The sequence below is a fragment of the Pleurodeles waltl genome, chromosome 6, assembly GCF_031143425.1.
Source record: "Pleurodeles waltl isolate 20211129_DDA chromosome 6, aPleWal1.hap1.20221129, whole genome shotgun sequence".
Classification (NCBI taxonomy): domain Eukaryota; kingdom Metazoa; phylum Chordata; class Amphibia; order Caudata; family Salamandridae; genus Pleurodeles; species Pleurodeles waltl.
The window spans coordinates 1197337163-1197351305 of record NC_090445.1 but is presented as its reverse complement, the minus strand read 5'-3'; the positions used below and the strand labels follow the sequence as shown (position 1 = coordinate 1197351305).

The 14143-nt window shown below is 44.6% G+C and overlaps 1 protein-coding gene across 3 annotated transcripts in view; it reads right to left on the bottom strand.

Annotated features, from left to right (window-relative positions):
* PDLIM1 (PDZ and LIM domain 1) overlaps nucleotides 1–14143 on the bottom strand; it is a 325465-nt gene that overhangs the window by 42117 nt on the left and 269205 nt on the right. For all 3 annotated transcript variants that reach the window (XM_069240492.1, XM_069240491.1, XM_069240493.1), the window contains one exon: nucleotides 7761–7878. In XM_069240492.1, coding sequence (XP_069096593.1) covers nucleotides 7761–7878 — 118 coding nt within the window. The remainder of the gene's footprint in view (nucleotides 1–7760; nucleotides 7879–14143) is intronic.

Genomic DNA, 14143 nt, shown 5'->3' with positions numbered 1-14143 from the left:
TGCATAGACTATAAAAACACCTAAGAGTATGAAAAACCAAGGATTACACAGAGATGCAAGATGTACATGGTGTAAAAGCACAGATGCAGACTTCCTACACCTAGCAAGGACATGCCCCAAAGTAGTCATATTCTGCGCACAAATCTTTAGAGACTTATTTGAAATGCTAAAGGCACACATAAAACCTATTACCCCCACCCAATACCTCCAGACAGTGTAAATTACAGCTTCAGCATATATGTGTATCACAAGTAAAGAGATCCTCGGAGGATGAACATTTGGGCACCTTTCTCCCAGAAGCTGGCTCTTAATTGTAGGGAATGAAACCATCCCTCCTCCAAATTGCATATTGATCTGGCCAATTCTTAACTTTGCCAAAGAGGCTTATTTACATACCTCATGAACAACTATCTACAGCACGGTAGCACCAACTTTGTTACTAAGATCCTTTCTAAAGAACATATAGTGTTGAAATGCATGGGATGCAGAGTAAAAATCACATTAGCAAGATACAACAACATTTTCTGTTGGTCATGTATGATTATTTGATTTGACTGTTTGATTTGAAACTATCTGCCCTGCTTTGGTCTTCTGTGCCGTGCCACACCAACTGTTTCAACAAAGGCAAATACCATAAATGAACAATTCTGCTTCACATACCCTCCTTAAAAAAACAACTGACAAACAAATTTATGTTTTTGTTTCAGCATACATTTATGTTTGAATTTTAACCATCTTATCAACTTAATTTTGCTTTGTTTGGGTCACTTTTTTAGCACGATGCATCCTGGATAAATATGTGCTATATCTCTTTCAAAGTTAAACTGATAATCCATCTGCATTAGGAAATGACGAAAAGTGAATTTTGCTCTTTAGTATGTTACAAATTTGTACTGGCTCTTGCCATGGGTTGAGTTATTTAAAAAAAATTGTGTTTATTTGTTTACACATTCACAAATAACATATGAGTTCATAGATAACAATTTGTAAAAAAACAAAACAGACTATTGGGTCCTGTTATCTTTTTAGGTCAAGCCTAGACAGCACCTGATCTGTCTCTTTGAGACATATTGTATATACTTTGGGGGGGGTTACAGCCTGTCCATTGCTTTTCATTTGTTTCTTTCAGTGTTGTTTAAAGATCCTGGCTTCCAGGTGGTTAGTCTTTCCTATTTGTCCCTCCTTTTCATCAGTTGTTCACTCGTATGGAACAGCACAGCATTACTTGTAGCTTTTCACTTGTCCCAATATTAGGGGCTACTTTTCTCTTTCTCAAAGAGCATTTCACATGAACGTTTGCTGTATTCAGTAGCACCGAGGCCTGTAAACAGGGCTGTAATTATTTTCTCCTCACATACCATGCCAAGTGCTGTTTGAAATGGGCCGCTTTAATTTACTTCCTCTGACTTCAGAGTGAGGGGATTTTCTCCGTCCCACAACCCCCTCCCACTTCGCAGCTTCAGCCATTCCCCCAGCCCCTCCCTTTCTGTGTGTGGTAAATAAGCTCTGGTTGTCCACTGCTGTGAACAGACCTCCAGGACACCGTGAGCAGTTTGACACTTCCCTAATTCATAATCTGGAGGAATGAAATAATGTAGGTATGTTAACAGGTGCTTTCTCGTTTCATTTTCTGTCTTACAACAGCATGTGGTAGATGCTGTTTGCCAGATTTCTGGTGAAGTACATCTATTCCACATCAATGGATTCCCTTTTATATTTCTCCATGGCCAATTCAGTGCACACGTCCTTGTTCTACACTGACACTGCCTAACTGTATCATACTCTGAGTTCTGCATGACACACAACTGAAGGGCACGCATAGAAATCATGTCAGAAACACATGCTCTCTACTATATTCCCCCGTATGTGTGTGCGTGTCAGTGTGGTGTGTGTGTGTGACTGCTGTATCACCTTATCTCTGTCTATTTGAAAGAATGGTTCTTGTAAGGTTACGGGCTGGAGCTCACTAACACGTCTAAGTGAGGTGAATGCAACTAAGAATGTCACTTTCCTAGTAGAGAACTGAAGAGGGCATGAGTGTAGAAGTTCGAATGGCAGATTAATGAGTCTTGGAAGTACTATATTAAGATTCCAAGAGGGTGCCGTAAGAGTCCTTGGTGGAATCTCTCATTTAAGCCCTTCCATAAAGGCTTTGATGACTGGAATTTTGAAAAGTGAAAGACGCTGCTTGTTCTGAAAGTAAGCACCTATTGCAGCAAGATGTAACCTTATGGAAGCGTAAGCTAATATTGCCTTCTGCAAGTAAAGAAGGTAGAAAATAATGTCTTGCATAGAGACTTAGGAAGGGTCCATTTGTTTTGATTGGCAATGGCAAACAAAACATTTCCATTTTGCTGCGTAACATGCTCTAGTGGTTGGTTTACATGCTTCTTTCAAGAATATCTATGCATTCATGAGGTAAGTTAAGGTATCCACATTCTATGACTTCAATAGCCAAATCTTAACATTTAGTTCCTTGGGATTTGGGTGCCTTATTTGCCCATGGTACTGATTGAGAAGATCCGGGTTGAGGGGAAGCTTCTCATGAGGAACCACTGATATTTCTAAGAGGGTGGTGAACCAGGGTTGTCGAGCCCATGTGAGAGCCACTAGTATATCATGGGGAATGTGTGCCTAAGCTTCGGAACCAGAAAGGGAAGAAGAGGTTGAGGCAGAAAAAGCATAGGCAAATATCCCCGACCAGCTCATCCAGGCAGCATTGCCTTTGGACTGAGGGTAGGGAAACCTGGAGGTGAAGTTTGGGCATTTTGCCTTTTCCACTGTTACGAACAGATTAATGTCTGGATACCCCCACCTTTGGAAGTAGGACTTGTGTGTGGAGTTACCACTCATGGACATTTTGACGCATCCTGCTGAGAAGGTCAGCAAAATTGTTGTGTGTTCCTGGAAGAAGTTCTGCCAAAAGATGAATGTTGTGACAGAGCCCAATGCTAGCTTGTCTGCAATAGGCAAAATAAATGGAGAGAATATGCACCCCCCTCCATGTTGTCTGTTCTGAACAGGAAAACCTTGCCAGTCAGGTGATGAGTGAATGCTTTCAGAGCTAGCTGAACAGCTAGAAGGTCTAGGTAGTTGATGTGAAGACCATGGTGTTTGGTATCTCAGTGACTTTGGACTGTGAGATCCTGAAGGTGAGCACCCAAACTGGTCTGTGATGCGTCCGTTGTCAATATGGTTTGAGGAACAGGGTCGAGGAAAGGCCACTCTTTTAACAAGTGTGCGGCTGTCTACCAACACTAAATCGGCAAGCTGGTCCTGTGACTGAGGCCATTGTTGTGCTAGATATTCCTGTAGTAGACGCATGTGTAGTCGTACATTCGGCACTATGGCTATACACAAAGCCATCTTACCTAGAAGCCTCATGACACTTCTGACTGTGACTTCCTGATTTGCTTGGAAACAGGATATTTGTGTTTGAAAATTCTAAAATCATACTGCGTCAGGATAGGCTAATTCCATCTGCATGTTTAGAATAGCCCTGAGATAGGGTTAGATCTGCAGAGGTTGAAGGTGAGAATTTTGGAAATTGATGTTGAAGCCTAGTTGATTTAGCAAACCTATGGTGATTTGGGTGCGATGGAGTTTGACTCTGGGAGGGTGCTGTCTTTGATGAGCCAGTCTTCCAGATATGAATGTTTTTCCTGCGCAAATGTGCTGATACTACCGCTAGACACTTAGAAAATATGCCAGGTGCAGTGGTGACTCTCATGGGAGAATTTTGAACTTATAGAGGTTGCCTGCTATTACAAATCTGAGGTATTTGTGATGTGCTGGGTGTATGGGGATGTGAAAATAGGCGTCCTTTAGGTCCTTTAGGTCTAGTACTGAGAGGAAATCACCCTGTTGGAGAAGTGGGATCACAGCACAACAGGATGTAGTGTTTTAATGGTCGTAGATCTAGTATTGGCTGTTAGGATCCATCCTTTTTAGGGATTAGGAAGTATAGGGGATATACTCTTTGATGTAGGGACTGGCTTTATGGCTCCTTTGAGTAAGCGAACCTGAGCTTCCGGTCTGAGCAGGGTTAGATGTTCTATGGAGAGTTTGTGAGAGAGAGGTGGAATGGTTGGAGGTGTGGAAATGAGCTCCAGATAATATCCAACACCCACTGATTCAATGCTATTTTTTGCCAGATAGTGAGGAAGTGTTGAAATTCTCCCCCGACAGGTAGTTGGTGGGAAGGTTAAGGGATTCACTGTTTTGGGGCAGGTGTTGTGCCAAAGGTGAAACCCTTTTGCCCCTTCCTTTTGAATTATTTCCCCTGTATGTGCCTCTGCAGGAGCCTCTAGGGGAGAACTGATGACTTTTTCCTTTGTGATAAGAGGACGAGGAGTCTGACGATGTGGTCTTGGAGCCTGGCTTGTAAGATAGATGGTGAAAGGAATCTTGTGTACTAGTGGTTTGGAAGTGTGCCCATGGACTTCGCAACCTCTTTGTCCTTTTTCACTTTTTCAAGTGCTTGGTCAACTTGAGAGCCAAAAAGGTGCATCATATCAAAAGAAACATTTAAGACAGTTTGCTGCTCCTATGGCTTATAGCCTGTTATGCGTAACCACAAGCATGGCGATGTAGCAGGACACCTGTGTTGATTCCCCTGGCAGCTGTGTCCACAGAGTCTAAGGCACATCTAATAGAGTTATTAGAGATGAGCAGCCCCTCAGCAACCATTTCCTGCCCTCTCTTCCTATTCTCCTCTAGGAAGTATTGGAGGAGTGCCTCCATCTCGACCCAAAGGGTATGATCATACCTAGCTAACAGCTATGTAGTGTTCGGTATACGCCAATGGTAGGCAGCACGCTTGCTAGATCCATCAATTAACTTGCTCTCATTGCCAGGAGGTGGACATCATGGCAGCTTGGGAATAAGCCCTCTTACGGTCACTGGATACCACTAAAGGATTGGATGGGATTTGGTCTCTGTGTTGCCCTATGTGAAGTGGAAAGTGTCTTGCATAGAAAATCATTTTCTATGGCCTCTTTACCCAAGGATACCTGGTGGTATGTGGGTCTCTACCAATAAGCTCTTGGAAAGAGGTGGTGTCATCTGGAGGAGACGCCTAGAAGGGTATAGGTCTGGGTCAGTGTCAGGTTGTGGATCAGGATCATAAGCTGACCAAGGATCAAAGGGTTGTGGAATATCAAAAGTGTAATCCCCCGTCCCATGTTCCCCAGTGATGGAGTGTGGGGACCCCTGAGAGGTGATATGTAGCGGGTCATCCTGTGAATGAGGGGGAGAGGGTGACAGCAGTGGAGGTGGTGTTGGTGGTAGAGGAGTGGCTGTTAGAGGAGGATGTAAAGTACTAGAGTCTTTATAAGCTTCCTTTTTCTTAGTAGCAACCACTAGAAAACCGATGGCCTGTTCAAAAGAAAGTTGTTTTTACGAAGATGGTGTGGTAATAAGTCTTTGTCAACCTATAGCTGGTTTGATGCTGTATGTGAATCTGGCTTTGTTTGGCATCATGCTTTTCCTTCATTTTGTGAAGCAGTGGTTCGATAGAGGCACTTGAGTCTGATCTTGGTGCTTGTTTAGGTACTTTTGGACTCAAATTGGTCTTGTGTTTTGGGCCCGAAACGGTTGAAGTCGAAACTGAGTGTGGTGTATCTTTCGATGCCAAAGTGATCTGTGCTAATTGTGGAGCAGAAATGGTTGAGGGCAGGGCATCTGAATCTGATTTTCGGTGTCGACCATGGCCTGTTGGCAGTGGTGGCCTGGAAGCCTTCATTTCAAAGTAACGTTGATGGTTTTTTTCAGCAGGAAGGGGGTATTTGTACTTATAGTACTTTCAGCAAGTGGGAGATCCTGCAGTTTGAGGTCTATCTCCACCTCTGAGTCAGATCCCTCAATGAGTTCTCTTGGAGTTTCTCCTCCTGTTGTTTGACATCCTGCTGTTGAAAGATATCGAGTGTATCTTCCACTTGCTGTCTCTGCATTTCCCTGCGACGTACTCTTCAGTCCTGTAGTCTCTTTTTAGATCAAAAGGACTGACAGGCCTTGCAGTCCTCTTCTCTGTGGACAGGAGACAGAGACTGGAGATCTGATGTTGGTCGGTCCATGGGAACTTTGCATGGCACCTTGGTCAAAACTGGAAAGGAGTTCATTCCATCAGCAGGGTATTATCTAGTTCGAAAGAACTGAGAAAATGGTCGGACCAAAGGGCCTCTGATTGAGCATGTCAATTGGATGGGCGATGTTTTCTTGGCCCTGAAATGCAAAAGATGGGGAAAAGCACTTTTGATAACAATACTGACAAATATGGGTGAATCCCAAATGGAAAGAGTATGAAAATATGGTCTCAACCTAAATCTCAGTGACACACGACTGGACCTGATGGCAGAAGAAAACAATCTAACAATGGAGTTGTTACTTATGCACCTTACCAGCAAGAGGAGGACCGCCTGACTCGAAAGCCTTTTCGAAGAAAAACAACTTGCACACTTCCGGACCCAACACTAGATGGCAGGAGTATGAAGAACTGTGTGTGTGTATCAGTGTGTTGTGTGTGTGTGCATGCACTGTCTAGCAGCATGACCCCTGTTCTGTATTACACCACATACTCAACTGAATAACAAAAAATTTACAAACGAAATGCACTTGTCATGTCTGTGTATGCTGCTGATATATGTATTTGTCACAGCTGCTAAAAGTAAAAAAATGAAAAAAAGCAAAACGGGGAGGAAAACCTTTTATAATGCAAAATAAACACCAGCATAAGGTTGTCCTTAAAAGCTTGGGGCTTGTTTGATATGCAACTTCAGATGTACAATAAGACTTGCTTAATCTCTTAAGGGAGTAAATGAGTGCTCAAAAAATTGTACGGGCTTTATATTGTTGATATTTTCCAATCACCCTCATAGTCTTGTTCAATACTCTAGTGATGCAGCCACACACAAAATGCTATAGTGTTATTTACTTTCACCGAGGCACTTGTCTTTCTGTGTGTGTAATAAAAAGCCTTCGAAATGTCCATAAATATTTCCTGGGGTAAGCATGTATTCCCGAATCAGACTGTGTGACCCACTGTGTAGTAACTATAGCTCTTCAATCCCTGGTGGCACAGCACACAGGATGATTTGCTGCATGGCTAAACAGTTATAAGGCCCAACTGGCGAGACCTATTGGCTATGCCACTGCTTGTTTTCACTGGCAACAAAATACCAAATAACCCCAGTACCATTCAAAAGAAATGCTTTCAGACCAATGAACAAGCAGCGCTCAATACAGAAGCAACAGCAGGACCACAAAAGGTTTTGAAGAGAGTTTAAAAACACCCCTTTCCACCTCGCATTCCAGGTCATGTCCCAAAGGACAAACACAAGAGTGTAGACTGAACGGTGTTCTGTATAATGCCGTCCTTGTGCTCTCTGGGGGGTAAGAGTCACCTCTCTCTGCCTTTCAATCTAATAAAGAGGATCTGCAATCCGAGTATGGTAGCTGTTGAAGTAACTATCCCCAATCCCAACCCTACGCCTCAAATGTATCCCTCTCCTTCTTTCCTTTCAACACTCTGAATCTGTCTCAGAACCACTTAAGTAAGCGCCAGCAGTATGCAGATGGATCTTTTCTGACATCCACTTCAAAGTTACGAACAGTCTTTTAGTTTCATTTTGTGAACAATCTAAAAGGCAAGCATTTTTTAATCAAGAAAGACTATGCAATGGCACTAAAGTCATCAGTACTTTTAACAAGCAACTTTGGGCAAATTACCATTGTCTATAAGAGATTTCTAAAGCAATACTTACACAATACCAGTTCCACATTTATCACAAACAGGCAGCTTCTGCGTATTTCCAATGGAAGACGCAACTTTTGTAGTTGGAGGCCGAACACTTCTAAACCCTGACGGTTTATCGGGGTCTCCTAAAGAAATTTATATAGGCACAGTCAATTTAATTTAACATATGGTAAACAGTCAATGTTTAACGAGTGGGTCAAATCCTGCTTTATTTAATTGGTTCAGTTTCATAAACACTAATCAAAGCGCAAAAAATAAAAACAGATAAAATACGAATCGTCTACATTTGCCAGCTCATGAAGAATATTTTTATTTAAATATTTGGTTGTACCAAGTATCCCTTGTATTTCAACCTAACCGGACATTGCAGCAGGAGGCTACTCTTGTCCGAGTTGCCACTTGAAAAACGAGTTTTGATTTTAATGCACTTAATGGTAAAGCACAAAACTGTGTTTCACTCAGGTAATGTTTATGACAATTTTAGCTAAAGATAGAAATTATGAATGTACCTTATTTCCAAAAAAGGATTAACTCTCAAAAAATATATTCAAATAAATCAAAAGTTGGCTATGGCTTGCTCAAGTGAAAGATCACACTGTGCACATATTCATGTTTAACACAAGGTGTATATCCTATTATAGAGACCAGCAAACCAGAGTACAGCGTACGTAGGAAGAAGCTGCTAAGCTTTTCAACCTCAAACCTATACTAAATTATGTGTATTCCAGTCTAGAGAGCTGAGTAGTCAACAGTGTATCCACATATTAATTATTACAGGCTCTTTAGAGCATATGCTACTTGAACCTGACTACAGTATTAGTTAGAAAATAACATGTAGCTGAGTACATCATAATGAAAAGCTAATAGGTTTAACGGTAACTACAGGGTGGAAGGGACTTATTGATATGGTAAAACAGCCACCGACCACTGACAATTAAGGGAGAAATGATCTTCTCAGAACTTATAATGTATAGAACCAATAATATTCTTAATTATTCAACAAATGGTGTTGAAAAGTGAAAATATGGGTTTAGCACATATGTGAATGTGTACTTAGAAAATGGGGAAACAGTCAAATGGACCTGAAAAAAAATCAGGGACAGTGAGAAAATGCAGTTTCCAGAAGCAGCCTAAAGGAGATCTAAATTCCAAGTGTCCCTGCTGGTTGTACTAGGGGCAAGCTCTGGGAAAGTCAATCAGTCAATCTATCAATTGCTTTATCTGATCATTAAAAAATAATCCAAAAAAAAATAAGCGATTTCCTGTGGTGCAAGGTGTAGGAGCTAGCCTGGTTTGTAGTGGGTACCTAAGGCACCTTATATCAGGTCCAGTTATCCCTTATTAGTGAAATGTAGGCAGTGTCTAGCAGCTTAGGCTGTCTAGGGGTAGCTGTAGCAGAGCAGCAAAGGCTGAACTAGGAAACATGCAAAACTCTTGCAATACCACTATAGTCACCCAGTGTTTATACACAATAAAAGACAATACTCAGTGTTACCAAAAATAAAGGTACTTTATTTTAGTGACACAAGGCCATAAGTATCTTAGAGGCAATACTCCTACTGGAGGTAAGTATTATACACAATATATACACAGGTAACCAAAATCTGGTAAGTAAACAGTCATAGAATAGTGCAAACAGTGAAAAAACACAAGAGATTGCAATGGGCCTAGGTACAACACAAACCATATGCTAAAATAGTGGAATGCGAAAGTCGGATTCCCTCCTAGGCAAGTGTAGTGTGTAGAGGGGCGTTGGGAGTGTAAGAAAACACCAAAGGTAAGTAAATACCCCACCCCAGAGCCCAGGAAAACAGGAGTAAAGTACAGCAAGTTTCCTCAGAACAAACGAGAAGTCGTGGTAAAGAATTATGCAAGAACCATGCAAGACTGCAAGCAAACAACGATGGATTCCTGGACCTGAAGACCTATGGAGAGAGGAGACCAAGTCCAGAAGTCGTTGAAGAGTCCAGGAAGAACAGGAGCTCCTGCCAATGTGGAAGAAGGTAAAAAAGTGGATTCTCCGGTTAGAAGAAAAGTACAGAAATGCACCAAAGAAGATAGCTGTGAGTTCCTGCTTGGTGCAGGAGATGTTCCACGTTGAGTCATTGGATGCAGGCTGTTTGCGTCGCTGGATTCCACCCAGCCTTGGTTCATGCAAGAACGCGTTTTGGGTCAAAGAGGAGCTGCCCGGACACAGGAGGGACCTGGGGGTCTCAACTCGGACTGAGGAGACAGAGGGGGCTCTCAGCACTTAAGAAAGCCCTCAGAAGACCAGGCAGCACCCACATGAGTCCCAGGACATGGGGACAAAGGAGTTGCAAAGTGCGGTTGTTGCAGCACTACACAGAAGGATCCCCCGCCACCTGAGAACAACTCAGGGAGCTGAGCGTCGCAGGATAGAGTGCTGGGGACCTGGGCTACGCGGTGCACGAAGAACTTTTGAAAGAAGTGCACAGAAGCCCTAGGAGCTGCAGAAGACGCAATGCACAGGGGTACTGTCTGGCACGGGGAGGCAAGCCCTTGCCTCCACCAAACTTGGACAGCTGGACCTTTGGACAGTCAGGATCACTTCGGTCCACCACCTGTGTTCCAGGGATCATGCTCGTTGACAGGAGAGGAGTCTCAGAGTACCGGTCGTCGTTGCAGAGAGGTGCCTGCTGAAGAAGGGAAGTGACTATCACTCCATGGGAGATTCCTTCTGTCCTTCTGGTTCAGGGTGAAGATAGGCAGTCTCCAGAGCATGCACAACCTGGAAAATGTTACAGTTGCTGGTTGGAGCTGAAGTTGCAGGTCATAGGTGCCTTCCTGGATACTTTGTTGCAGTTACAGCGGTTCCTGGAGCAGTCTGCGGTTGATCCAATGGTCAGAAGCTGAAGCAGAGGAGTCCGAATGGAGTCTTGCAAACCGAATCTGAGGAAACACCCAGAGGAGAGACCCTAAATAGCCCTGAGAGGGGAGTTGGCTACCTACCCATGTATGCACCTATCAGGGGTGGTCTCTGACGTCACCTGCTGGCACTGGCCACTTAGATGCTCCCAGAGGGTCCCCATATCTTGAAATCCAAGGTGGCTAATGCAGGGGCACTCTGGAGGAGCTGTGGGCACCACCCCTGGGCTGGCTATGGACAGGGGAGTGGTCATTCCCCTTTCCTTTGTCCAGTTTTGTGCCAGAGCAGGGACTGGGGGTCCCTGAACCGGTGTAGACCGGATTATGCAAGGGGGGCACTGTCTGTGCCCTTCATACAATTCCAGAGGCTCTGGGAGGATACCCCTCCCAATGCCTGTAACACCTATTTCCAATGGGAGAGGGTGTAACACCCCTCTCCTAAAAGAAAGGCATTGTCCTGCCTTCCCGGGATTGAGCTGTTCAATCCCCAGGAGGGCAGAAACCTGTATGTGAGGTGGCAGCAGCTGGTGCTGCAGTGGAATCCTCAGAGAGCTGGTTTGGCAGTACTGGGGGTCCATGGAATTCCCCCCCCCCATACAAGAATTAGATTGGGGGTTCAATTTCACCATCTTAGACACCTCACATGGCCATATTCGGAGTTACCATTGTGAAGCTACATGTACGTATTAACATATATGTAGTGCACGCTTATAATGGTGTCCCCGCACTCGCGAGGTCCAGGAATTTGGGCCTGGATACTGTAGGGGCACCTTACCTACTGCAAGGATGCCCTCACACACATTAACTTTGCACCTAGCCTTCAGTAACTGAATGTTAGACATATAGGTGACTTATAAGTTACCTGGTGCAGTGACAAATGGCTGTGAAACAGTGTGTGCACTATTTCACTCAGGCTGCAGTGGCAGTCCTGAAGGAGTGTTTGTATGAGCTCCCTATGGGCGGCAAAAGAAATGTTGCAGCATATAAGGATCTCCAGGAACCCCAATGCCCTGGTTACCTAGGTACCATATATTAGGGACTTATAAGGGGGCACCAGTGTGCCAATTAGAATCGGTATATGGAGTCACTAAACTATAGTGACAAATTTGGTACACAGAGAGAGCATAAGCACTGGAGTTCCGGTTAGGAGAACTCCAGTGACACAGACATGCATACTGACACCACATATAGGCCATAAACTATTGAGCACTGTGGTCCTGACTAGCAGGATCCCATTGAGACAGTTATAACAAGCTGACAAACAGGTGGAAATTGGGTGTAACATGCCAAGAAAGATGGTACTTTCCTACACAAGGCAACTTTGAGGAAGGAGAAAAAACTAAGGGTCATATGTACGAACACATTTTCCCATTGACACAGAATGTGAATAACCCTTTGATACATCTGGCCCTAAGTGTAGGAAGCTGGCTCTGTATATACTATACAAAAATGAGGAATAGTGTGCACAGAGTCCAGGGGTTCCCCAGAGGCTTAGCAGAGGCTAAAGTAGATAATACTAATGCTCTCTTTTGTGGTAGTGTGGTCGAGCAGTTAGGCTTATCAGAGGATATTGCAAACCATTTGTTGTACACACACACAGTCAAAACACGAGGCACACTCTCAATAACTAACTCCAGGCCAACTGTTTTATATAGCAAAAATATATTTGGATACTTTATTTCTAGAACAAGGTCTTTTTTGCAGGAAAGTACAGTTGTCAACAGGAATCAAGCATATGTTTCAAATGTACTTTGATAAAGCAGTTTACAAGTAGGTAACACTTTTCTGTTTCAAAAGTTGACACTGAGTGCAATTTTTCATAGGATTCAATAGAGTCCTAGGTGGGGAAAAGTGTTAGCACAGCTAACAGGTAAGTACATGACTTAGGATTCCAGTCTTTAGGGTTAGGATGTCCATAGGTCAAACTTTACACTGACCTCAAAAGTGCACCACCAGCAACACAGGGCCTGCTGGGTGCAGAGGTCAAAGTTGGCATTGGATTTACAATGGAATCCTATGAGGATCAGGAGTGTTCGGTAGAAAACAGTTTAAAGGTAAATACCCGCGGTTCCAGGACACAGGCCTGGGGGGTTTAGGTCAGCACCAGGGGTGGAGCACAGGTTCACACCAAACACACACTCTGCGGCTCTGGGGTGCCCTACGCTTTTCAATAAGGGGATCCCGGTGTGTCACAAAAGATGCTGCAGGCTGGGTCCAGGGGGTCAGTTCTGAGAAAGCAAAGGCTGAGCAGGTAGGGGAGGTGCCCGCTGGACGTTGCTGGACCATCGGTCAGATTCCCCAAGGCCAGGGGGCTGCGGATGCAGGGGTCTCCTTGGGCATTGGGTATCAGTATTGGATCTGGTCGCGTTCGGGGGGGTCCTCTGGATTCAGGCTGCAGGCGTTGTTGTGCTGGCCAGGAGGAGTCAACCCAGGGTGGACCCCAGGTCAGAATCCCCTAGGGACCTTCTGTGGACCAGTGGGCCACCTGGACTCAGGCCGTCGGCAGCGGTTGCAGAGTGGGCAGGGCTTGCGGATCTGGGGAGGTTCTGAAGTCCTTTTGGAGGATTTATTCTGTACAGGGCTCCTGTCCTCGGGAGTTCTTTGGAGCTTCAGACAGGACGGTAAGGCTGAGCCTAAGTCAAGTCAATTGTCGACTGGAGTCTTCACAGCTGGAGTCGGTTTGGCAGTCCTTCTTCTTTCTTCTTGAGGTTGCCAGGAATCTAGTAAGCAAGGTTCAGGGGTGCCCCTAAATACTAGATTTAGGGGTGTTATAGGAGTCAAAGGGCATTAGCCAATGGCTACTGTCCTGGAGAGTGGCTATACCCTTCCTGTGCCCACTCCCTTTGGGGGGTGGGGGGGGGGGACACATCCCTATCCCTATTGGTCACTCTCCTCGAAACCAAGATGCAGGATTCTGCTAGGAGGTGGTCACTTCAGCTCTGGACACCTTAGGGGGGGTCCCAGCTGAAGTGGTCACTCCTCCTTGTTTTTCTTAATTTTCCAGCTGGATCTGCCACCAAAAGTGGGTCTTGGTCTTGGGAGAAAGGCATCTCCACTAGTTGGAATGCCCTGCAGCACTGTAAAAGGAGGCCTGAGCCTTTGAGGCTCACCTCCAAGTGTTAAGGGGGAGGTGTGAAGCACCTTCAACCAGAGCAGGCTTTGCTTCTGACCCCAGACAGCACAACAGCTCTCACCCCATAGGGTTAAAAAGTTGTCTGTTAGTGGCAGGCTGGCACAGACTGGTCAGCCTTGCACCAAAGGATTAGGTAAAATACAGGGGGCATCTCTGAGATGCCTTCTGTGTGCACTGTACAATAAATCCAACAATGGCATCAGTGTGGGTTTATTGTGCTGATAAGTTTGATAAAAAAAACTTTCCAACCTTCAGTGAAGCCATCATGGAGCTGTGGAGTTCGTAATGACAACCTCCCAGCCCTTGTACTTAATATGCCCACACTGCACTTCAAATGTTTAAGAATGGACTTAGACTCTGTAGGGGCATAT